Source organism: Micromys minutus, assembly GCF_963924665.1.
Source record: "Micromys minutus genome assembly, chromosome: 22".
Lineage (NCBI taxonomy): Eukaryota > Metazoa > Chordata > Mammalia > Rodentia > Muridae > Micromys > Micromys minutus.
The window spans coordinates 16,989,752-17,015,795 of record NC_137957.1 but is presented as its reverse complement, the minus strand read 5'-3'; the positions used below and the strand labels follow the sequence as shown (position 1 = coordinate 17,015,795).

Sequence of the window (26,044 nt, the reverse complement as noted above, 5' to 3'; positions counted from 1 at the left end):
AGATTTTGTATAAACACTAGCATTTTCTTCACCCTCCATTCTTCTATCTTTAGCCCCTGACCCAAGCTTTGTGCATACACATTTTAATCCAATTTGACTCTTCACCGAACTGATCGTCTCGCATCTTTATTCCTATGTTATACTGCATCTTTACTCGGTCCTTCTTATTGTTGCTCTCACTGTTGCCATGGCTACATTCCCTCTAGCATGGTGAGAACTCCTAGGAAGTCCCATGCCTCCTAGTCTCTGCGCACTGCACTGCTGATGCTGAGAAGTGTGGTGCAGGATGATCAATCGCGCTGCTCACTCGATCAGCAAACTGTCCCCAAGTGCCTTGTTTGCATTTGTTTTGTGGTGCTAGGGACCAAAGCTGGGCTGGCACTCCACCTGTGTGCTATACATGCAGCCCACTCTCCTTCCAGTGTTAGCATCTCCTGAACTTGTCTTTCTTCCTTAAGTAGTATCAACAAAGTGTTTTGGGGGCAATCTGAATCCTTGGACAAGCATGTTCAAGGTGATTCTGTGGGTGAGCTACACCATTCAGATGTCTAATGAGTAGTCCAAATATCTTAAAACCAGGCACACCCATGCAGGAAAAGCCATAATGTCCACAGAAGTATATACATATAAGGTGGCTCACCACCACATCATGGTAGGTAAAGAACTAAAAATAACCCAATCTCTAGAGACAATTAAATTATATTTAATTGCAATTAACACACAATGATTTGAATGTAGAGATCTGCACCAGAGAGATGGCTCAGCACATAGAGGTATTGCTACCAGCCCTGATGTCCTGAGTGTTTGATCATAAAAACCCACACAGGAGAGAACAGACTTCCAAAAGCTGACCCCTGACTGCCACACACACAGGCACACCCTCGTACAAACACATAAAATGTACAAAAATTATTTTTTTTAAATCTTTTTAGATGTGAAGGTTTACCAACAGGGACAGCTTTGCTTACTTTTAAAAGCCAGAGGGACAAGCTGGAGAGACTGTCTGCAGCTCCAATTTCAGTGTCCAGAAGGTATGTGTACAGCAGGCCAGATTGAGATATACAAACATTCACACGCATACAATAAAGGAGGTCGTTTTGATTCAGAATTGGGCATATCTAAGTAGGAAATAGCTGAAGTCCAGGGCTATTCTCCAAAGATACGAGAGTAGTGTTCTTACTGGAAAAGGTATAGGAAGCAGGCTCTTTTCCTTCACTTTCCTATACTGTGTCTCTCCAGCATGAACCTTTTATTTGTACATATGATGTTGGTCATTTCTTCCTGAGTGTCAGCTTTAGTTCAAACTTAGACCAAGCAGTTGCTGGTAGATCACACCTTTTAGACCATGCCCTTATCTACCAATCTTAACACTCCTTCTGTTCCATGACAACGCTCAATGCTAACACGACTACAGGATGCTCAAGAGCTGCTCACTGTCCTCCATTTATTACACTCAATTCGTTATGATAAAGGGATTCTCTACAGTACAGTGGACAGAATAAAAATAAATAGGGCCTTTCGTCCGTCCGAATGTTAGCACAGAGACATGAAGGAGCACGTGTCCACCTGGCTCCTTCCCTGCCTCTCACGGCTACAGCATGAGGACGACTATCGTCCTCTGCAGCTCTCTATGCCGAGTCAGACTAAGAAACACACACACGCTCCATGTGGTATTTATTTGGTGGTTCTGATTTGCAGTGCTGAGTTTCCATTACTGGCAGGCCTGCAATCTTCATAGTGTGCCCCATCAAGGGAACAGCAAGTACAGCTCAGTCCGTTTCAAGCAATCACAGTACTCCTCAGTGTAGTGTGCAACAGGAGGCAAGTCTCTGGCCCTCTCCTTAGAAATAAATATCGAGGGGCCACAGAAATGCTCAGCCGTCCTTCAGTTGTCCAGGGAGCAGCACGGCCCCACACAGGGCATCAGAGTTCCTCTTTGAAATATCCCAGCTTTGCCAACGACATCTCCTTTCTCAACTGCATAACTTCCCAAAACATCTGATCAACTGTGCAAACAGAGAAGAGACATGTAAGTCATAACATGGCATCTTAATTACTGCTCAAGTTGCAATGAAAAGGTACAATTAGCTGAAAAGCAAAACTGGGCGTATCCTAATGAGGCACCTGATGCCTACCTAACACCAGGGACCTCTCAGGGACTTCCCTGGCTCCACGGGCACCCCTGAGGCCAGATGCCATTAATTTGCTCTTAAACTCCTCCTCCAGCTCTCCCTGTCCTTGAATGTGTTGTCCTCCTGTCTCAGAGGGTGACTGCTGTACGACTCAACATTCCTGACATGTCCAGTGTGACCTATCACATATCCCTAACCAAGGTAAACTGGTTCTGCTCAAAACTCAAGAGCAAAATGGGAGAGATAAAAAAAACATCCTTTGTGGATGAGGTGTTCTTCTAAATTGTTAGCAGTGGTCAGGAAGTGTAATGGGACGCAGAACAACAGATGTCCCACTGCTCCGACTGCCACACCACCATGTCCCACTGCTCCGACTGCTCCCCCACGCAGATGCTCACACGGAGGGAACACTCACCATCCTGCTGCTTCACAAGTCCCTGCTGAATGTACCGAATGTATGTAAAGAAGTTACATACAGAAGTGATCTAGGCCAAAGCAGAGAGGCGTCATAACCAGTCAGCTCCACAGTAAAGCAAACATTATCAAATGCTGCAGTCACATCACTTACCCTGTATCTGCAAAAAGGGGAAATATAGTAATAGTTGCTGGAGTCTCCCAGTTTAATCCTGTGCTTACAGGACTTACTCTGGCCAGTGAGAGCACATTTTCTGTAAAACAACAAATTTCAGTTTTGTGTTATAATTAAAAGCATTTGCCCTACCTTCTTCACAAGTAGTTTTTTTCATTAAAACAGGAAATGTCTGAGACCCTAACATGTGATAGGCTTGCTCTAGACATTGGGCCCCCGTGAAGAACAGAGCAGAGCCCCTGCCCCTGTGGGACACACGGTATGATCTTATGACTGGCCCCTGAGCACACGTGGAGAACAGACGCTGTGGGAGCAAGCAGCTGTAGGGCAGCACTCACCTGCAAACCTAACCAGCTCCCTAGCTGAGGAAGAGCTAATGAGGATTAGTCAAGTCTTACAACCATTGCTAATGGTTCACAGGGAACAGCTGCCAAATGGAGGTGTGTGGTTGGCAGGGTCAGCTACACTTAGTGTTGGATGTAAGAGGTATAAAGAAACAAGCCGCCTTTAGACACAAACCATAATGCTTGTGTGAAGAGGCCAGCTCATAGCATCCTGTCTGTCTGTCTGTGGGCGTTCTGGTTGAATGAGCTATACATTTCTGGAGGGTAGATACTGTCCTTACTGATCTTTAAAGCCTGGCATCATGTAGCCATTCACTAACAGCTAAATGCTGAGCCGCTGCCCCTGTGGTCCCGCATGAATGAAGCCCGTCTTCTTATCAGGGCTGGACTTGCCCACGGTCCACCTGGTCAGCTGGGACCCTGGACAGATGCAACTACACCTCTTTGGTAAAGGCAAATCTAGCATAGCGCTCAGGGAAAAACAGTGGCAAATAGCATTTGACAAGCCATTACAAATTACCCAGCGGAGAAAAACTGTGTGTGAACCACATTAGATGGACTTCTGCAAACTACACGGCCCAGGCATTCCTCCAGTAGCAAACCAAGGACAGGCTGTGTTATTTGGAACAAAATAATTTTAAAGGCAGCCTGCAAATCTCTTTGAAAAAGAGACCACCTTTTAATTCTTTCCAAACAGACTTTGCCTTATTGCTTATGCACACACACGCACACATGCACACACAAACACACACATGCAAATTGCTTTAGTGATCTGTGGCAGTATTTAAAAGTACTAACTACTAGCTTGGGAAGGATCAGAAGTTAGTACCTTTAAGATTCAACTGCTAAAACCTTGTAACATGCAAAAGTATGATTTATTCACAAGAAAAAAATACCCATCAACTAAAAAGTTAGAGCTATTCTTCCGGAAAGTATGTTTGTTCTTTCACCATCTTGTCTCACCTTGAAAGGACTTTGTTAATGAGGTCCCAGGTACTAATTCTTAGGTTAAGAAAAGGTGCCCTTCAGAGAGAGGACCAAGCTTCGGCTCTGTGTTTGTGTTGTGTGTATACGTTTTCTCATGCCCAATAAAAGTTTTTCTTCAACTGCTTTAAAAAGAAACCTCAAATAATCATCTCTAAATGCGAACGAGGCCCTGGGCTTACTGCTAGTGTAGCCTCCTCCTGATGCTGGTGTAGAAAGTGCTACTCCTGCGGAGCGCCTCACAGCCCTGTCTCCAGATTCCAGAATCTTCACTTGCCTCATCTCTCAGGGATGGCCATGTAGAAAGCCAGGCCCATGGGTTCTTTCACCAGCCGGAACCTCTTCTAACTTCCAATCAGTGGAGGGGACAGTCACCTCTAAGCTCTTCCTTCTTCTAGCCCCCACCCCATCTAATTTTGGTCTTTCATCTGTCACACCTCTCTTTTCTCCTCATCTTCCCTATGCCCTCAACATAATGTTTTCCTGTTTTGATTTATCCAGTACTCCAAACCCTAGACCAGATCCCTGCACCTCCAGGGAGTCCCTGGTCAGCCACAGTGACCTTGTCCTTCTCAAACGCTCCCAGCACTTACCACTTTTTTAATCACTGTTTCTGAAACTCAGTTCCCAGGAGCCTTGCTAGGACTTTACAGTTTGTTTAAAACTGTAATTTCTGAGCCAGGAGGATGGCTCACTGGGCAAAGGCACGTGCTGCAGTGAGGCAGACCGAGTTCAGTCCCTGCAGCCCACAGTGGGAGAGAAACCAACTCCACAAGTCCTTCCATGCGCACACTGTGACTCTGTCACACTAACAGAAAACCAAAGGAAAAAAGACAAAAATCTTCCTTTCGTTTTACCACAAACGCCTTCCCTCCCGACCTTGTGCACGTAAGCACTGTATGTAAACTGCTCTCTGAATCTGGCCTACCCATTTCCTAAAACCCGCCATCTTGTAGAGCATGCTTTCACATGTACAGTATGTGATATAGTGTAAGCACAGAGAAATTCACAGTAAAACCATGCCATACCTATTCAGACCTTCAAACACTGCTTTCCTTACATCGACTTCCCATTTGAGGGGCCGCAGAGCTAGAAGGAAAATACTTTGGTGTTTGTGAGATATAATACTATAAACTTCCCTGAAGTCCAGCTTCTGTGCTATAGGGTGTTGCCATGGTAGTTTAACACCAACTACAACTCTGGCTGGATGTGCAGCTCACCAAACAACACCTGGTCAACCACACCACACAAACAATCTCATAACCACCAATACTCTGCAACCATACTGAGAATGTGTGTGCACCAACAGAAACGGATGTTACAGCTTCTCTAGCAGACCCTCAGTGAACAGCATCACAACAGCCCCAATGGGAGCCAACGGCTATCCTCTGAGTTCCGCTGTGCTTTCCAATCTCCCTATTAACCCAGTCCTCAAATGCTTTCCCTGTTATTTTTAAAACTGAAGGTAAAGCATAATCACATGCAGCCTGTGGTGAAATTGCAGAGGTGTTAGGCTTTCTCCTTATAGTGACAGGAAAGGCTGCCCTGCTATGATAACAGAGTAGTCCTCCCTTTGACAACTTGTACTTTCCGAACACACGTCACACGTGGAAGACAACTATTTGCCAATTTCAGGATCTTTTAGAGGTAATATGGATGGAAGGTGAGGACTAATTTAATTTTTCTTTTTAAATTACGTACACGCATCTAGGTCTGTGGGGGGGGGGGGGGTGCATTCCCATGAAGTGTGTGAAGGTCAGGGGTATCCAATCTGAGTTACAGGGGTTGTTGAGTTGGCTGACGTGGGTGCAAGGCTGAACTTGGGTTCTCTCAAGAGCATCAAGTGCTGCTAACCACTGAGCCATCTCTCCAGCTCCTGTATCCTGTTCTCATACTTCATAAGACCAGTTCTAAGTCAGTACCTTCTCAAACTACAATCTATTTTACACAGATGCATAGATAAATCAATCAATATCTCTCTTCTTCTCTCTCTCCCCTCTCTCTCTCTGTTTGGCCTACTACTGACAAGACTGATTCACAGTCCACCAATGGGTCAGTACTGTTTCTAACCTTCAGTCAGCCTGCATCCCTAGCCTGTACGGATTTCATAATGAAGAGATCTTTGGAACTCTTGAGCAGCCCACCCCCACCCCCATCTTACATTAGATCTGTACCAACCACCTTTCCTTGGCTATTCCTCTCTCCACAGCCACAATGAAACCTAAGAATGTTCTAGATTTCTCTAAATAAACCACACACCTTTCTTTACCTAACAGACCACAGCCTTTTCTGTGGGGAAAAATAAGCTTAACTTTGAAATACGAAGTTAAAGACAAACACTGAGTGGGCTGAGAAAAAAGGCTGAGGAGAAACGTGCCAACATTTAAAGCACAGACAAGAACAAGCCAGCAGCACAGCACAGAGACTGAACAACCGCGCTTCCCACGTGGCGCAGTTACACCTACTTTGGCCCTCCGCACTCCACAGCGGAGGCCTTCACGAAGCGGACGGGCTGCAACCCCACCGGCTCGATGCTCAGAGTGTTGTTCTCCACAGCCTCCAGAACAGCTGAAGCCAACTTAAAACAAAACGAGAGTTAAATGTCAGCAGAAAGATGCCAAAATACAACAACAGGTTGATCTTATAAGCTCGTCCTTCAGTTTCACTAAGGTGGCTGTAGCCATTGCAAAGAAAAAAAAAAAAAAAAAACACAAACCTCAATCTCAATTAATTGCTTACAGTGCAAGCAGCTATGACAGGCAACTTGGTTACAGTGCCAAGAATTTTTTGTATTAATGGGCAGAGGATCAAGTTATTGTGCCAGACTCTGTCCATTCCATTCTCATGATTACACATGCACTATAAAACCCACTTCAAAATTAATATCCTAAATGTATGCAATAAATACTAGTCATTTATGAAAGCAATATATAGTAACTTTAGCCAAATATTTCCTTCTGTCTTACAGGCACACAAATCTCCTGAATCAGACATGGAGAGTCTGAGATCACCAGCACTAGTGAAGGGTCAGTGCCACGCTGTTCATCCACAGTTCTTACAAGGACGATACAGCTCAATCCTCTAGAATCATGGAAGATGCTGAGGACTGAATTCCGTAGACACTAGCTGGCAGGCTATTTGGAGACAAACTTCTCACATGTGAGATCAAACTGAAATTAGGACTTTACAGTTGGATACAACAACTGGTCCTTTTCAACCTGCTTACTCCATTCTTCTCCTAACTACTCTGACCCAGGCCAAGTTGGCACTGTCTTTCCTGTTTGATTTAAGGACACATTTGGTGTTCTGGCTTAGGGTCTACACTGGCAATGGCAGAGATCAAAGAGGATCTTGTAAAGGTTAGTGGAGCACTTTGCTCTGAGCTGCACTCTGGCAAACACCTTTAACAGGGTGTATACAGAACCCCGCTTAAACTGGAAACTGAATCTGGGTCTGCGACCCGAGCAGCAAGCCCTCTTCCCACAGATATCCAGACGGCACTACTACAAGGAGGAAAGATGTTCAGAACAGCCGTGATCGTGGTTCCAGTGTGAAATGGGAAAACGTTAAAAACGACATTTTACAGTCATTTATTACATGTAGGGCATTAAAACATGAAACCTGACAGTAGAAAGCACATCAGACTCTAATGCATTCCTGTTAAAGTGAAAACATTACCTCACTTTTTGCGAATGTTAAACATGGAAAGATGTCCTCCTGATAGATTTTGTCTAAGAAGGGACATGTTCTGTCCATTGTGGGCTCATCCTTCCAAGATCTGAAGTCATTATACAGCGATAAATCGGCCTAACAAACCAAACACAAAATAACTTTAAAAAAGAATTAAAAAAAAAAAAAACTCGATAAAACCAAATCCTAAATTAGACATTATGAAAAGGGAAGTTCTTCATTTAAAATAATAAAAATTCAGCTGCCCCGCGGAGCCTGACAGCGAGTTTTCTTTAGAAATGACCGACTGAGCCTTTCTCTGGGTGTCCCTGTGGTGAGTGAACACGCTCCTCACCTCCTGGCTCTCCACATACTGCGGCTACTTGAACGCACTGGGCTGCTGCCTCTGCCTGACTGCTGTGCCCAGCAATGCTGGGGCTCTGAAGACACAGCTGTCACAGTAACTAAGGAAAATGCGTGAGTCTAGCCTGGGAAACCTAGTGTGGGCTAAAATGAGAGGGACCGTTCTTAACTGGAGATGGTTCCTGAAGGATGGCTAAGCATCCCTTGGTGTCAGCAACAGGACAAAAGCAGCAGTGTGCACTCAGCTACGACACGGAGCACCTTAAACACCCATCAATTAGTAATAATGATAATAAATACCCATCAATTAGTAATAATGCACGTGCTTTCTGGTCGGCCTCGATTTGGCCCTCCTCTTTCCCTTCTCCATCTCTGAGTCTAACCTAAGCTTTCTTCCCCGCAGCCCTCATGGGGCTCAAGGCCTGCACCGGCCACACAGGCCTAGCTATGCCCCTCCTAGCAGGGCTCTGAGCTACACTGTGGGTGCTCAACACCCCATGGAAAGCAGCATGGACTGTGAGCCTGGGTCAACTTATCCAGAGGTGCAGCCCTGCCAAGGAAACAAAAGGCTGCTGCAGCCAGGCTCCCTACAGACTCAAGGTGGACAGTAACAACCTGTTTCTCCTGCCAACTCACACATTCTCCAGTCAAAACTAAGGGCAAGAGGAAAAAATGTACTAAGAAAGAAATAGTACTTAAGATTTTAAATTTGCTTGCTTAGTTCATCAAGAAAAAGGCCCCAAAGCAGAAAAAGAATAATGGAAGGAAACCTTTGAGCTTTGAGGCAGTAACTCATTTCTTAAAGCTGACTCTTTCAGGGACCACAGTGCCTGTGGGCTGCACCAGGCAGATATGACCTCAGTTTATGGATACAAGCAGGACTTAGATAGAAGAGCTTCCCAAAGTCACAGCTAGAGCCATCTGAGAGGAGGAGCCTCAACAGCGATCAAGCCTCTGAAAGATAAAGCTGTAGGCAAGCAAGCCTGTAGGGCATTCTCCTGATTAGCGATCGGAGTTCAGTAAGACAGGCTGAGCAAGCCAAGACAAACAAGTCAGTTACGGCTACGGCATCAGCTCCTGCCTCCAGGTGCCTGTCCTGGTGTCTTTTGAACAATGAACGTGGTGTGGAGGCATAAGCAAAATAAACCTTTTGTCTCTACCTCGTTCTTAGTCATGGTGTTTCATTCATCAGTGACGGCCCTAAGACACACAGGTAAGTCCGAGTTCAAACCTGACATTTTAGATCCAAAGCCTTGCACTGAGCACATCTGCCCGAGTGTCAGAAGCTTGCAGAGAACTATTTCTATGACTCAGAGCCCTACAATGTTCTCTACAGACACATACACACACACACACTCACTCACACTCTCTCACTCATACACACACACACTCACACTCATACTCTCTCACTCATACACACACTCTCTCACTCATACACACACACACACACACACTCACACTCTCTCACTCATACACACACACACACACACACACACACTCACTCATACACACACACACTCACACTCTCTCACTCATACACACATACTCACACACACACATTTCATTTCATTTCAGAGTGTTAAATAGTGTCCCAGGACACACTTCAGTCAAAATTTCTTGATTTGTATAATGAAACTTCCTGACATTTTCACAAGGCATCGGATAGAAAGTGTAGCAACACCAAAGTAGAAACATGTTGCCTATTTTAAAAAAATGAGAAGCTTCATAAATATTAAGAAACCATCTGCAAAGTTTTACTATAAGCAACAGGAGAAAATACTTTACTTACTAAGTGAAATTTACAATAAAAGTTTAGCTTTTTAAAAAAGTATACTTATTTAAACAAATCAGAATTAAAGTAGTGACTAAAGAAGTATATTGGATATTTAACAAAAACAAATATAAATTTTAGACTTTGCTACATTCGAATTCGGATGAGAAGTAAACTTTTCAGTTACCACATTCTTATTAACAGCTAAACAGATGTAATTCAGTGACAATAGCTGCCCTTGGCCAGTCACTGTAGTGATTGCTGGCTTCTACACACGAGTTAACCGAGTACGCAGCTTCTTCAGCAGGACCTGGCTTAAACAGTGAGGGAAGCTCCAGGAAGTCTAGGTCACTCGTCTACCAACACCTTCCGTCACTGCGATGATAAAACCAACGGCGTTTAATAATTGATGGCTTTTACTCTACGCATTTCAGTAAACAGTATTTAAGTTATCTGTATGTTTTTCTAAAATGCAAGGCTTCGATTATTTCTGGGTTCTGTTTGTTTTCTTAATTATCTGGCTGGACTCCAGAACTTTCTCGTCAATGTAAAATTTGCTTCTCTTAGATTTCAAATAAAAAGAGCTACTAGTAATCTTTAAGAAAGTCTCATTTTCATGTTTCTTACATTTGTATCTTAATACTCCCTAGCAGAACGTCCTGACTGGTGGGGACCTTGAGGCACCCACTTCCCTTTACACAACACATGCCAATTTGTCCCCTAGACAGAGACTTGAAGTGCAGAGATTCCCCGCCCAGGCCAAGGGAGAGAGGAGTGAGGACCCTTGAGACCAGCCGGCTCTAGCGACAGCCTCCCCATCTAACACTGCTTGCTGGCCACCTCAAGGACTAGCAGGAAGGGCAGAGCCAGAGGGGACAGTCCTGGAGTTACCTCTTTGCAGTCCTTCACGATGGGCTGGATCACACTGAAGTCCTGGTGGCTGCCACCCATAGCGCTGCTTGTGCTCTTGTTCCTGGTGTGGCCCCTTTTAAAGGGCGTCTTTGCCGCCAGAGGCTCCTGCGTAGGCGATGTGGGCGAGCCGGACAGTACGAGTGTCTTCAATGCAGCCACCTCGGCTTGAAGCACATCAATCTTGGAAAGAAAGCAGCGCCGTCACACACACATGCTCTGTGCAGATTGGCCAATGTTAGCAATTTGGCGAATACACTTTCAAGAACAGAAAGTAAGTTTGTTAGTTTTCTATGAAGTAATGGACGGAGAGTAATTCAAGTTTTTTGGGTTTCCATATGGCTTTGTTTCTACTACCAATAATGTCAAAAGAAAATTTTAAATGGTCAAAAATACCTAACATTAGTATGAATTTCAAAATATCAAAATGTATCAGCTTATGGTTACCTTTAGTTCACTCCTAAAATAGTAAAATCTTTTAGGTGTCCTTTTTTTTTTCTGGTGAATTCAGAATAAATAGTAACTTTGGAAAGTGTCTGTACCGTCCTTCTGTGTGATGTACACGGTGGTAGGCAAGCCAGCTGTGACAGGGCGCACAGCAGTGTGCAGGGTTACTGGTAGCTACGCGCGCATATTGGCTCACTCGAGGGTTTCCCAGCTTCCACGGGTGACCTAAGCGCTGCTTCTCCGGTCAGAGCAGCCGCCAAGGGCGCTAGGGCACCCATGAGTATGCCTCCCCACGGGCTCCCCATCCACCACGAAAGCTCCAAGACTTACTTTCCCTTGAGCTTCCTTCAGCTGCTTTTCTGCAGTGGCCTGCTTGACGTTTGCCTCTCTCACCATCTTGTGAGCTTCCTGAAAAAGTCAACATCTCAAAATTTGGCGGCAAAGTATTTTAACATTCATTCCAAAGCATATTTCAGCAGCTACCTATGAGGAAGCAAAGATACAGTGCCAAGTTTTAGCCTGAAACTAAGAACCCAACCACCTCTATGGGGAAAGCAGCTGCCGTCAAACAGACAGGAAGTCGGGAATGAGGCCCAGGCGCTCTGCACTTCGCACCTGGTAACCAGTGTGGCAGCTGAGGTGGGGTCCAGTCCATCGAGGGACACCCGTATCAGGACTGTGACCAGTAAAGGGGACGGAGGACGGCTGCAGGTCAAAGCCAACGTCTTTGCAACAAGGTGTTTGTAATTAAATTGTGCTATACTTTGTTAGTCACAGAAAAAAATACACAAAAGGGACAAGACAGTTAACACCTCAGCAGAAACGACACCAGAGCAGCTTCAGTTTCCAGTAAACATGTATAAGATGACGTGAGAACAACTGTACCCTGTGGACTGCAAAGGGAACCGTCCAGGCTTTAGTGTTGTAAATTCCCCGCCTCTCAGCCACGAAGTGTTCACCACTGACGTCTCCTTAGGAGAAACTGTTCTGGGCTCTGACAGTGGATGAGGAATGAGACAAAGGCCCGGTTCCTAAAGAGGTCATGCTCAGGGTGCCCTCTAACAACAGTGACAAAAATCAAGGTGGCAATCCTGGACTTCATTCTAAGTGAAAGATGAATTCTTCCTTGAGGATGAGAATAACGTGATCTCGTATTTTAAAGATGATGCTTTTTGTGAAATAATCTGTGTAGATTAGAACGGCTGGGAACAAAATGTAGTTTCGGAGAACGTAAGATATTCAAAGGAGATTCCAAGATATTTAGTAAACACACAGTCTGACAGCTCCACCAGGCCTGTGACCTGCAGGTGGCAGGTGCAAGCTCTCCCTCAGAGTGTGGCGAGTCACAGCTGCTCAGCAGCAGCTTGTGTGCCTCGTGAACATGACCCCAGTCTACATTAAATAATAGAATGTTCACTATCGAAGGTTGTGATGAAATGAGATGAACTGTAGGAATACTCCAGTTACCATACGCTAAGTATCCGGCAAAGACCTTAAGAACTGTCAGAAGAGCTCAGCTCTCCCCCTCCGAAAACAGCTGACGCAGATTTGCCGGGCTTTTCTAGGATAAGGAGGAGCTGTCAAAAGAAGACTATTTGACAGCTCTTTCCAAAGTAATAAACCTATCTGCTTCGATCTCTCGTAAGATAACCGACATTAGCTCTAAATTCGAGAGTCAAACAGAAGGCCTGCTGGACTGGGAGGGGCTGGGCGCCTGGGGTCAGCTGTGCAGTCTGGATCACACTAAGAGTGGACAGCTGGAAGAGCCCACGCTTCTAAAACAGCTTTGGAAGCTTCTGAGAGCTAAGAAAATAGTGAACAACCAGAACCAAGGCCAGGATAGAACCCAAGGTGAGGTGGGATATGAGGTGACCTTCCAGCTTCAAGAGGGACACCGATACACAGGTGCAGCCGATGTCCCCAGAGGACATAAAGCATATGGCATGCGTCTGCCGATCAACTGAGCATCAAAATGCAGACTTTCTAGATGCTGGGGTTATTTCCTTTGACTGTCTGAGGGTGAGGTACTGTAAGCACTGTGCACGGCAGGGTTCCCTAAGCTTTCTCCACCCAGACTGAGCTTTGCCAACAACACTTTACAGTGCTGAGAAGCCGCTTCTGGTGTAAATGGCAGTCTGTTTAGGACCGTCAAGAAGCTGTTGAAAACTCTGCCCATCCCCAGCTAACTGTATCAACTCTTAACAATCCCAGCTTTCGTTCAATTTCTTCTCTGACAATTTGAGACGTGTGCAATGCACTCTGGCTGTTTTCACCCCATGCCTGGCCTCTCCTCCTGTCAAGCTTCCCTTCTACAGCCTGACTTCTGACACCGAGTCACCTATGTGACCTAGCTTGCACTGTCTGCTGGGACTTGGCGGGCAACTGCATACAGGTGGTACACGGGTAAAGACAACAGCTGCGTCTTCCTCAGACCAATCAGGAGCCGGCAGCTCATCAGGGTGGGCTACAGTCCACTTTGCTGCCCTCCTCTATGGCTTCTGGCTATTCCATTTTTTAATGATTTTAACTTCTCTTTTTAATGATTTTCTTCTTTTAAATAAAACTCAAGCAAACACTACAAATGGCAATTTTTCTTTTTTAAATTTCTGTTTACATTATTAATTTATTTTGTGTGTGCCATAGCATGCATGTAGAAATCAGAGGACAACTTGCACAGGTTAGCTCTGTATTTCCACATGGGTCCCAAGAATGGAACTTGGATGAGGCTTGGCCACAAGGGTCCTTACCTGCTGAGCCACCTTGCTGGCCCTAAAACAGCAATTTTCAAAACTCAAACTTTTTAAACACAACACAATTCTACACACACTAGTTAGATACATATACCCTGAGAAATTGAGTTAAAAAGGCCATATTTTAAAATACTGTTTTTTTGTTATTAGACCTATATGTTTCTATAGGAACGGAAAACTATATACAGGAAAAACACGACCAACTGACGTCCTGCATTTGGGCCTCCCTCAGCATTTCAGGCCACATTCGGGGGTGGTGGACCGTGCAATACAGAGCAAGTGTGTTGTATGCTCAGAGCCACACAATGATGAGGCTGTATGACGAGACGTCCACCAGACACTTGACATCCGCTATGCGTCCATCTCCGGTTACTGAACAGACAGCGGGAGCATTCTGTGTGGCATTTTCTCTTCCTCCCACATCCCGGCACACAGCACCCACTTATGGAACTGAGATATGTGCTAAAAATCACCAACTTCTGGAAAGGGCCGAATGGCATTCTTGGACTTCAAGGCCACAGTTTCTGTCACCATAATTTGACTTTGCTTTTTGCAGCGTGGAAGCAACCAGAGGTAACACATGAATGAACTGCCTGTCTCAGTAAAAACAGAAACAAAGCCACACCCACCTCACCCTGCCCTTACGCTTTGGGTGGGGGAACACCTGAGATCTACTCTGCAGTGTCCATCTCTCCGTCAGGTGCCTAATTTCTCTTTTCCTGTGTTGCTCACTTGGATATTCCTTATATACTCAGCAATTATCCCCGTGCCCGTTTTCTCTCCACTGCACTGCACGTTCGTGTGGGTGACGGTTCACAGGCTTTAGTTTGATGCAATTCCATGTCTCCATTTCTGTGACGTTTTCTGAGCTTCTGGTTTCACATCAGCTGCAGTCACATTATTTTCCAGGGTCATTTACTGAAGGGGCCGTCCTTCCTCCAGCTCATCAGCCCCGTCATTATCAGTCAGTGGATTGTCAATCACACTTATTTCTGGGCCCTACTCAATCCCCTCTTCTCAGTCACACTGTGGTTTTGATTGCTGTCACTGTCCTAGGCCGAGCTCAGGAAATGTCTATATCCAGCTTACTGTTCCTGTTCAAGAATACTTTGGTTGTTTGGCTCTCTTGATCCATGTGAAATTAAGATTTTTTTTCTCTATTTCAGCAAATAATATACTTGGGATTTTGGTAGTGACTGTGTTCAATCTGCACATCACTGGTTATACAGAAACTTCAACACTAAATTAATTCTTCTAACCCATGGAATGACGTCTTCTTTAAATTCCTTTCACACCAGCCTGTCCTAACTTCCAGTGCGCCAACCACTGCTCACTTCTACTTGAGGGATTCCTATGGATGGTTCTGGAAAACATTTCTTTAATTCCCTTTTCAGATCATTTATAACATATAAACACTGATTTGTTTAATCTCAAATTTTACAAAGTTCATTTCTCAGCTATGTTTCTACTGCTGATTTTTTTGGATTCTCTATACAAGTGACAATCATCTGCAGACCTAGTTTACTTCCTTTTGCTGTGGAATTATGGCTCCAATCCCTTGTCCTGCCTGAAGGAGAAGTGGTGAAGCAGGAACACCACTGGCTTGTACTAGATCACAGAGGAAAACCTATTTACCGGGGACTGGAATAAGGCTATGCTTAATATTTGGTCCCCACCGTGTTGGATAACATTCCTTTAATACCTCTTTTGCTGAAGATTTTATCAGAAATTACATTTGACTTTTGTAAGATGCTTTTTCTCCCTCTTTTGAGACGACCACATTTCCGCTTCCTTTTAACGTAGTGTGCCTCACCAACTGATTTGCTGATGCTGGATCATCCTTGCATTCCAAGGGTACACCCTCTTTGGCCATGTTGTGTAGTTTTTGTGTGTGCTTTGGGACGCGGGTTGCTGGTATTTTATTGAACATTTTTGCGTATCAAGATTCAATACTGAACCACAGGCCTTTTCCTCGTGGGATTGTCACTGGTACTGACATCACAGCAGTGCTGACTTGACAGAATGCTTGTGTACATTCTTCTGCTTTGTTTTCAGTGTCTGTGGATGTTTGTTGTGGCTGGTGACACCCCCCTTTATGTGGGGCCATCAGCTCTGGAGTGCCCACGGTCGGGAAGCTGGCTTTGGCCCAGCCACATCTGTCACAGACTTGCTTGTCACTGGTGTCTCTCTGACTCTATGCTGTCTTCCCTCCATTTTGATGAACTGTATTTCTAGAAATTTCTCCATTTCTTCTAGAGTAGTTTATGACTGGAGTGTGTTTTTTCTTAAAACACTCTATGGTCTTTAAAGTCTTCAGTATGTCTCTTTTCATCTTTTCAAAACTTTCTCTTTTTTTCTCTTTCTTTTGTAAAGATCCTGTTTTTTTTTTTTTTTCAAAAACAACTCTTAAGGGTTTTTTTTATTGTTGTTGTTTCATTGATATTGTCTCTGTTCCTTTTACACCCCGGTATTTCCTTCGTCCTGCTAACTTGGGGCTGAGTTTGAGGTGTGGTATTAGACTGTCCTGCACTTTTCTGTAGGCATTCACTGCTGTGTAATTTTCTTAGCCCCGTGTCTGCTGCATCTCCTAAGCTTTGCTATGCTCTCAATTCTGTCTCAACAAGTTTTTCAAATTCCCTTTTAGTTCGTTCTTTAACCCCACAGTTCAGAATGTTTTAGTGTCCAAATACTGTGTATTTTTCTGTTTTATTGTTATTTCTAATTAGATTTCACTGTGGCAGAAAGGTTTCCCGGGCCTCGCTTGTGGGTACACTGAAAGAATATATCTGAGAAAAATGGAAAAAAGCAGTGAAAATCTTTTGTCCTTTTAAATTTATAATGACCTTTGTGATGTAACATGAATTATCCTGCACAATATTTCATGTACACAGGAGTGTAGATTCTTTTGTTGTGTGTAAAGTTTTATGTGAGTCTAGGACCCTGAAACTTCAACTTGGTTTTCTATCTGAAGAATCACAGCAGCACATCTCTATTGTGGTACGGCATCTCCTCCCTTCAGATCTGATGCTTGCTTTGTACATCTGGGTGCTTTGTTATTGGGTACATGCTTAATTGTGTCATCCAATCAAACTGATCCTTTTGCCATTTCAGTTTTCACTGAAAGTCTATTATGTGCAATTCAAACACAGCCACCCGTTTGTAGGTTGTCCTGAAGCTGTTTATATTTTAATGTTAATTCCACTTCCCCAAGAAGGGCTGCCTAGTCATGTACTCAAGAGGTGACTTCATCTGAACCTTCTCATTTTAATTAGTAAAAAGAAGGAAAGCCAATGACTGGGCGGGGAGAGGGAGGTGGATAGGAGAGAGGTCTAAGAGGTCAGAGGACAGAGGGGGAAGGTCGTGGCAGCATGGAGCTTCCCAAGGACCAGCTAGACTCAGGTGATATTGATTGGTGTTAAAAAGCTATGAACATTAAGGATTTTATAGGTCTAATACCTCATATAGATGGGCAGCTGTATCTTTGTCTATTTGATGTAATCTTGTTGTGTTTGTGGACTGAGAGTTGAATATATAAACCTGTATGAAAAGCTATTAGGCTGCAGAGTTGTATTTATGTGGGATTTTGGGGTAGAGAAACACCCCAGAGAACAGGTGGTAGAAAACCGCCAGGGAAGGGAGTTTCGCAGACAAGTTGGGCCGTGATGGTGGCTTAGACCGGGCGCCAGAGGTGCACAAGGCTCCGTATCAGGATAGGGCCTGAGGAGTGAGACCTCAGGGCAGAAAAAGATATAAGCATTTATATTTTTTAATATATACTGCAACACCTGTTCTCCTCAGTGGCTACACAGAAAATACTTCACCCCGCCTATATATCTACCATGTATCTTTTGATTGGGGAATTTGGTTTGTTTACATTTAAAGTAATTAAAGGCTTACTGTCTCCAAGTTGTAAATTTGTGTTCTGTCCTGTAGCTTCCCTGTTCCTCTTTTCTCTTGTTCTTGTTCACTGTGGTTTAGTGTTGTGAATGTGTGTGTGTGTGTGTGTGTGTGTGTGCACACATTATGGCATGCTTTCTTTCCTCTCCTTTGTGTATCTAACGTATGCTTTAAACCTTGGTTATCTATCAGAATTCAGACTGACACTCCCACGTTAGAACGCTGTTTTTAGCAGTGACTTCTGTCTGCCTCCACTGACCACACCAGTGTTGTAGTCATTCCACACTTAGTGTGTAAGTACACTTCTAACTTATAAAGTAGGGTTACACTTTTCAATTTACGTGTCACAGCACATTCTTACCTCTTTCTCCACTTAGTGGTCATGTCATGTGCTCACTAGTAATCTCTGCTCTTACACACATGTACAAATGTACGAACATGGATAACAGAACTACTTTTCTTTCCAGCTAGTATTTGGAGACAAACCTATCTCATGATTTATCACCCGTATCCTGAGGATTTCTGTGATGAAGTTCTGAATCAGATTAACAAGTGGGTACACTTCCCGAGGTGGCGGGCACTAAGTCAATGGCCTCCGCTGCCAGAGGAGGCCTGAGTTCATCAACAGCCACCTTCCAGCGAGTAAAACACTCTTCTTCCTTCAGACCTCAAAACACGGTTCTTCGGCTTCTCAGGCTCAGACTGGCTTAATAGCCCCCCGTACAGCCCTGGGACGTGGCAGCCTCCAGTGTCTTATGATCCAGCTCTTTACAATGACAAGCATCTGTCTGTCTATCTCTGCCTGTCCTGCATGGGCTCCACTGCGCATGTCTCTCTGTGCCTCTCTGTGCCAGCGCCATTGCTGCCGAGGTCCGAGCAGGGTGGGGTAGAAACCTTAGTCCTGAGGGCAAGCTGCAGATGAAGGTGAGCCACCTCATCTTCAAATCACCCTGCGGCAGTGAACGCACCTCAAGGGTTTGCAATCATAAAAGAAGGACTTTTTAAGAACCCAAGTCCCTAAATAACTGGTAAGCTTGAAAAGTAAAGTTGCTGCTGTTCCAGTCATGCAGCCATTGCGAGCTGCCGACAACTGGTGAGCCGCAGTGCTCCTGTTTCCTCCTGCCGCCATTTTAAAGTAGACACTACATTTCTAAGGGTTTGTTCTCTCCTGCTTAGAGGTATTACGAACATGCGTGAAGCTAGCCACATCCTTCTCAAGATGCCTTCACAAACCAATTCTATCAACATATACAATTGAGATGTTGCCCTTGGCCACAATGTAGACAGACCAACCTCAAATAAACTAGCTGTGAGTTCTTCCAACTCCTGCCCAAGTTGATCTCGCACTTTCGAAAGTCTCTCACATTCTTCATCTTTTAACTTCAATTCCTATGAGAAATTGATAATTTTGTTTTAGATCTCTTCAGTCTGGAGTGAAACTGTATAGATTATATAATAGTTAACAAATTATAAAATGCTATTACCGTCTCCTACATGTTAAAACTGAAAATAAATTACAAGCTCTAAAATTACAACTCAGCCAACATGTTACATATTTCTTCCATAAAACATTAAAGACTAACTGTGACTATGTCACACAAACCCACTATTGCCCCTTTAGCCTCTCTCTAAGCATACTTATTTCTACCAAGCTTGTACCTTTCAATTTTGCTTATTAATACCAATAAAATTAATTAATGTTTAATGTTTAATTAAAGGGAAAGATGGCTCAGTCAGTTAAGTCCCTGCCACAAAAGCACGAAGACCTGGGTCTGGACCCAGAACCCATGTAAGAAAGCCAGGCACAGCAGTGGACACCTGTAATCTCAGGTGAGGAGGCAGAGACAAGCAGGTCCTCAGAACCCACGCTAGCCAGCCTGCAAAACAGGTGAGCTCCAAGCACAGTGACAGCCTGTTCCAACTAAATGATGAAGAGCAATTAAAGACACCCACTATTGACCTCCGATCGCATGATGCACACACACATACCACACACACAAAATTAGTTTATTAAAGCATCAAGCTGCTTGATTTTATATGCTGTAGTCGCCCTAAGAGAACCTCACAAGTCTCAGGAGAGAAGAGAGTGTGTCCTCAATGATTGGTCACTACAGTGAGAGACTCAGAAACACAACTCATCACAAGTATCTCTAACTTTGGAGAAAAATGAAAGAACATATCTGAGAAAAATGGAAGGAAGCAGGAAGGTAGCCCAGGCCTTGCCTGTGGGTTAATGCAACCAAGAGGAGTATGGGAGACACTGGAGCGCTCTAAGCAGGAGGCAACCATCGGCTGTACCACTCAGAACGCACCACTTGTACAGTTTGGCCAAGGTTTAAAAAAAAAAAAAAAACCCACCGGAGACACATATCACAGTAATCCCTCTGATGTTTTAGGCCAGCAACATGGATTTAGAATGAGAATGTAGAGAAGGAAGGTGAGGGGCACCTACAAAGAACATCAGGGTATTCCAGAAGCTGGTGCCAGGACTCCTGAGGTGCAGCTCTGCCTCCTCCCACAGCAGCTGGGGCTGTACGTGCACGGTGGGCTGTCAGCTAAGACCTCGCCCACCCCACTGCTGGAGTGGAGCACCCGAGCCTCTGGCTCACTGCACTTCATAGTTTCTCATATAGTGAACACTTCACACACAGCAAGAAAGACGCTGTCAATACACCGTGCTTCGTGCTTCTCTTCTCAGGGTTGCCGATCTTGAGAATTCCTTTGAGCGGACAGAGAACAGGTTCTTTTCCTGTCAGTCGGGTTCTACTTCAATATCTCATTACGGGGAGACACTGATGAAGGTCTTTCACCAAGGAAAGCGAGGGCGGCACTGATCAAGTAGGCACCTCAGCTGCCCCACTACGGTCTAACTGGTAACAATTTTAAGGCTCGTGTCGACTTCAGAAATGTTAGGGGAAAAGACAGTGCAGACTCACTGAGGCACATTTACATCTGTTCTGTCCAACAACTAAATGTTTTTAATTTAGTGCGGTTTATTTCTTGAAACAAGGCCTCACTCTAATTTAGAGTGGCTTGTAATTCACTATGTACTCCAGACTGACCTCAAATTCACAGCAATCCTCCTGCCTCAGGGTTTTGAGTGCTAAGATTACAGACATACACCACCAAGGCCTGACAAAGTAAACAAATACAGGGTCATGTCTAGTTTATTGCTGTCAAAAACTATTTGTTAATGAAACAGTCTAGTAAATGCTTATCTTTGGCTACAACCATTATAATAGGGTCATGCTAACTAAATGGGCATGGTTCTTTTCCCTCTGGATGCAAGCTTTAGTTTACTTCCTAAGCAATTTCATTCTCTTCTCAGGAAGAATAAAGCCTGAAGCTAACCCTTCACACCAGTGGGGCTCCTTCTTGGTGACTTTAACAATTAACAGGAAAGTTTGTGGCTAATGCCTATTTCTAGGCTTCAACACGATAATCCTGTTTCAGCAGCTCTGGGAAGAGATATGAAAACCCACATTTTAATAAGGACATATTAAAGCCACTCTTCAGTAACTACCTGGGGAAGGCAGGGTCACACAATCACCCGACACCCCGCAGCTCTCAGCACGGTGGATTTACTGCTGGACCAGGCTATTCTGCACTACAAGATTACAAAGCCCAATATAAAAGAACACAGATCTCTAATTACTGCACGGGAAAGCCTAGCTACTATGAACCTCTACCTCAGAGTACTACATACATAAAAGATGAAACTCAACGTTTAGAATACATTGTATTGCTCATAGGAAACTAGCAAGAACCCTATCTAGTATATTATACATATGTGCCTATTCACAACAATATGCCTGCATGCCCATATACATAATCCATTTCATCAACAAAATAGAGCAGGAATATGTCACATGCTTTAGATACAATCATAAAGTATACACTCTTCCTTGTGAAGCACAGAATAACTAAAGTGTGTGTGTGTGTGTGTGTGTGTGTGTGTGTGTGTAGAAGTAAAGATTCAGAGAAGAGATCCTGGATCAAGTGTGTAAATCAGCAATATAAAGGGTTCAGCTTCCAGTTCTAATCACGAAAGGCTAACAGGGCCCAACTTCCCAGCCACCTTATACAACCGAACACCTAGGACAAAGTACAGGAGATGATTATCAAGCCAGTGGGCACAGTCAACACAGACTGTGGTCAGCCAGCAGTGGGGCAGGGGAAGGGAGCCTGGGTCATCCCATATGCAGCTGGAGCATTAGGAAGTTGGAAACACGCTCAAGAAGCTCCAGGTGAGAGTGGTCACGCTAGACACCAAAGCAAACAATTATTTAAAAGGTCCAAACTCTCAACATGAAAATGAAGTCCAAAAGAGGTTAGATGCTGCAGACAGAAACTATCCACAGTGAAGCCCGAACAAAGGACCAAAAAAAAAAGAATAGACCCCCACAATCTAATGTACATATAATAGAAGTTCAAAAGAGGAGACTTAAGAGAGGGATGGAAAGACTTTTGAAAATGAAGCCAAAATGTCCAAAATTTTGTGAAGACATGCGTGCACACACAGACACCACACAGCCCTGAAGAAACTACACTCAAAGAGACAATCACAGCAGAACTGCTTACGTCACACACAGCAGACGGAAGGGCTGACCCTGACTTCCAGTGAGAACAAAACAAAACCTTCAAAGCTCAGAGAGAGATTACATACATCAGCCTTCAAGTCTGAACCCAAGGGAAGGAAAAACTACAGTAAAGGACCTTTTCACTTATAAAAAGAAGGGACCCACATCATACATGGGACAGGAGACATGGTCACGCGCCCTTTAAACAGAAAAGGATGCTGGTTAGAAATCTAGATACACATAAAACAAAAGAGAAACAACGGAAACAACAGCTATGTATAAATCCCTATAAAATAATCAAGCGAAAGTAAAAGTGTGTGATGAGACTTAAAAACGTGTAAGGAAGTAAGTATATGAGCTTCACTGCCCTGGGCCGGAAGTGAAAACGAAGATGTGCGCCTGAGATTCTCACGCGCAGTGCCGCTGCAGCGCACAGGCAGTCCAACTGCTCAGTTAACGCAGCAAAAGTTAGCCAGTGGACCAAAGAAAGTGAGACTGAAATTATCAAATGTGAATTAATACAGAAGGAGGAGTAAGACAGACCAACTAGAACAGAAAACAAACAGTAAGACAGTATTAGCCACATTTTAGGAATATTGCACTAAATACAGACAGCCTAAATACATCAGTTAGAGGGCACTCATCAGCAAAAAGGATAAAAGGCAAGACTTACTTCAAGTAGAAAACTACTGAAGATCAAAGGGTGGACACAAGGCAGCTAAGAGTCATCAGCCACAGAGGTCGACAGCATAACTGCGATGCATGAACTGTCAGAATCCAAACACCACTTGCACATTCAAGTCCTCAAGACTATACTCATCCCAATACAATTCAGTGTGTATATGCTCAGTACAGCAGTCATTTCAGTCACCTCAGTCCCGCTCCAATACTACAAACTAAAGAGTTCAGGAATTCTCAATGGGGCTGGGAGATAAGCATGAACAATAAAAACATATATAAATGGGCAAAGTCAGTATGTCAGTATGTCCTTGAGAAACAGTGGTAGATGATGAATGCGTGCCTGAACAATGGTATAAACAAGAAATAGTGCTTGAAATCTCCTCAATTTTCAAAATACAAGTTAGCATTTTATGTGTATGTGAACTGTATGTCCTCGGAGTCGTTCCTAGACTGTCCTCTGCTGTCGGGGGCTCAGGAGCAGCACCTGTCTTACTGTCAATATTGATGCTCTGTCTCTTTTCCTGTCAGTCTGACCAAGGACTTGACTTTTTTTTTTTTTTTTTTTTTTTTTTTGCTGGCTTAAAGAATCCCTATTCTGTTTTATTTGCTTTCCACTTCTCTGGCTAATTTTACTAGTTCTGTTCTCAGTCTGTCCCATCCCCGTTCTTTACTCGGTATTTAAACTCTCCTTTTACTCTTAGGCTGACAATGTGACTTCCTACGATAGAAAGAGGGCTAAACAGTTAAGAACGTTTGCCGCACAGTCGTGAGGACCAGAGCTGATCCCAGCACACAGGAAGCAAGTCTAGCATCCTAGCACAAGCCTCTAACAGCCCAGCAGCTCCAGCGGGTGAAGAAGACACAGAAGGAATGTCTGCTGGTGCTTGGGACCTTCTAGCCTAAACGAGAAAACAAGTCCAAGAGAGACCCTGCCTCAAAGAAGTGGACAGTGACAGAGGAAAACATCCCATGCTGACTTCTGCATCTGCACACACAAGAGATGTAGTGTCCCCTATACACACTACACACACACACACACACACACACACACACACACATACACACACACACACAAATAAATAAATATGTTCCCCATCTCCTATTCTATATGGTGCTCTCTGCAATTCTTTCTTGGGGGAGATAATAAGAGCTGGCCATAAATTTGAAGACAAATAGAAATTATCAAAGGAAGAAAATTGTCCAAATATAATACAGTCAATTTTTACAAGGCAATTTTACAATTTTCACAATTAGCAGAAGGAAAAATGGTGACATTACTGCACCAATTCCTCCAAGTAAAAAGACCTAGACTGGTGGCCTGCAAGGAAGTGACTCCTAAGCCAATCACATAATTCAACTATGTGAAATTCATGTGGGGTTTAACCCATGAAACAGTACTACAGATAAAGCAAGACACACAGCAGTCAAGCCGCAGCTTCAGAATCTCGTTTCTCGGGTTCCCAGCTGCAGGCAGCGCCTCTGCACCCACACTCAGGTAGCCTCAGAGCCAGAGGCTGCCCAAGGCTGAGTGTACTGGAGGAAGGTTTGTGCGGCCGCTCACGCTGCACAGGACAACACAGGTTTCTTACCCGCTGAGCTTTTGCAAGTTCTTCTTTTAACCTTTCGTAGCCCTTCTCTCTAACTTCCAGAACAGACGGGCTTCGTAAACGGGACAGGCTGTCCGTGCTCAACCCAAAGATGTCTTCGTTGCCAGTAGAAGCCTCTGTGAGGGTGGCGCCCTGCAGAAACTCCCTCTCTGCATTACAGCTGTCCTTCCTTGAGGTTAACCTCGTGAGCCCTGCTGCCACCGCCGATGCTGGGTCCGGAACATGAATGCTGTAAGGAGAGAGAGCTCAGGAGGTTTGCAGTGAACTAGACAATTTCCACCTCACTAACAGCCGGCCCTCAGACCGGACACTTCAGTGCTCAACAGCCACGTGATTGATGGCTCCCACTTACGCTGCACAGCACACAAACGCCACCATCACTCACCACAGAAAGGGCCAGTACATACTACATAATCAAGGACGGGGGTCGAGGATTGCAGCCTGAAATCTAAACCAAGTCTCTGCCTGTTTTCCTAAGGCCCACAAGCCAGAAGCCAATGACTAGACGTCAGTAACACTGAATGACCTGTAGAAATTGTATGAAATTTCTATGGCCACAAGTTTTACTGGAACAGTCATACGCACACATTTACACACTGTCTGTGGCTGCTTTCACACCATAAAGATGAAACTGAAGAGTTGGAACAAAACCTGTGTGGCCAGCGCTGGAGCGGTGGCTCCGCGGTTAAGAGCACCTGCTTTTCTTACAGAGGACACAGTACCCACATGATGGCTGACAGCTATCGGTAGCTCAGATCCAGGGCATGTGACGCTTCCTCCTGCCTCCACAGGTACCAGCCACACACATGCAGTGCACAGATACATATGCAAGCTAAACAGCCATATACAAAACATAAAAGCAAAGTCTTAAAAATCCAACTCTGTGGCCTACTAATGTAAAAGGAACTTTCATTTGCCTGTAGTAAACGTCGTCTCAGAGGGTTACTGCCTCGGTTTGCTAACCTAGGCTTCATCCTGGAAGCTTCTAGTTTCCAGACAATCTAACCTAGCCTTAGAATGTCTCCGCCTCTGAGACTTGCTGCTGAGTAAGCTCACCGTTTCTAGTTCTTTCTGAACTCAGCTGTCCTGGCTCAGACTCTTCCTCATGATGACTGATTCAATCTGGCGTCTCTCGATTCTCCTGAATCGCTGTGCTTGGCCTGAAACTAACTCCGACAGTCGGCTCTCACCTTCCGGCTCCTCCTGACTCTCTGCTCGGGTCTTCACCGGTGTCTGCTGTTCTTTCTCCGCAGCCTGTCTGCAAACTTCCTCCTCGCTCTGCACAGACCCTTAAGTAGCCTCCCTTTCGTCTCTTCTCTGA

At 44.5% G+C, this 26,044-nt stretch overlaps 1 protein-coding gene across 3 annotated transcripts in view; it reads right to left on the bottom strand.

Annotated features, from left to right (window-relative positions):
* Positions 1-792: 792 nt before the first annotated feature.
* Positions 793-26,044, bottom strand: part of RAB3IP (RAB3A interacting protein) — a 36,647-nt gene continuing 11,395 nt past the window's right edge. For all 3 annotated transcript variants that reach the window (XM_080935962.1, XM_080935963.1, XM_080935961.1), the window contains 9 exons: positions 24,706-24,952; positions 19,149-19,244; positions 11,539-11,616; positions 10,744-10,944; positions 7,728-7,856; positions 6,515-6,627; positions 2,701-2,800; positions 2,548-2,617; positions 793-2,006 (listed from right to left, as the gene is read on the bottom strand). In XM_080935962.1, coding sequence (XP_080792088.1) covers positions 1,924-2,006; positions 2,548-2,617; positions 2,701-2,800; positions 6,515-6,627; positions 7,728-7,856; positions 10,744-10,944; positions 11,539-11,616; positions 19,149-19,244; positions 24,706-24,952 — 1,117 coding nt within the window. In that variant the 3' untranslated portion in view covers positions 793-1,923. The remainder of the gene's footprint in view (positions 2,007-2,547; positions 2,618-2,700; positions 2,801-6,514; positions 6,628-7,727; positions 7,857-10,743; positions 10,945-11,538; positions 11,617-19,148; positions 19,245-24,705; positions 24,953-26,044) is intronic.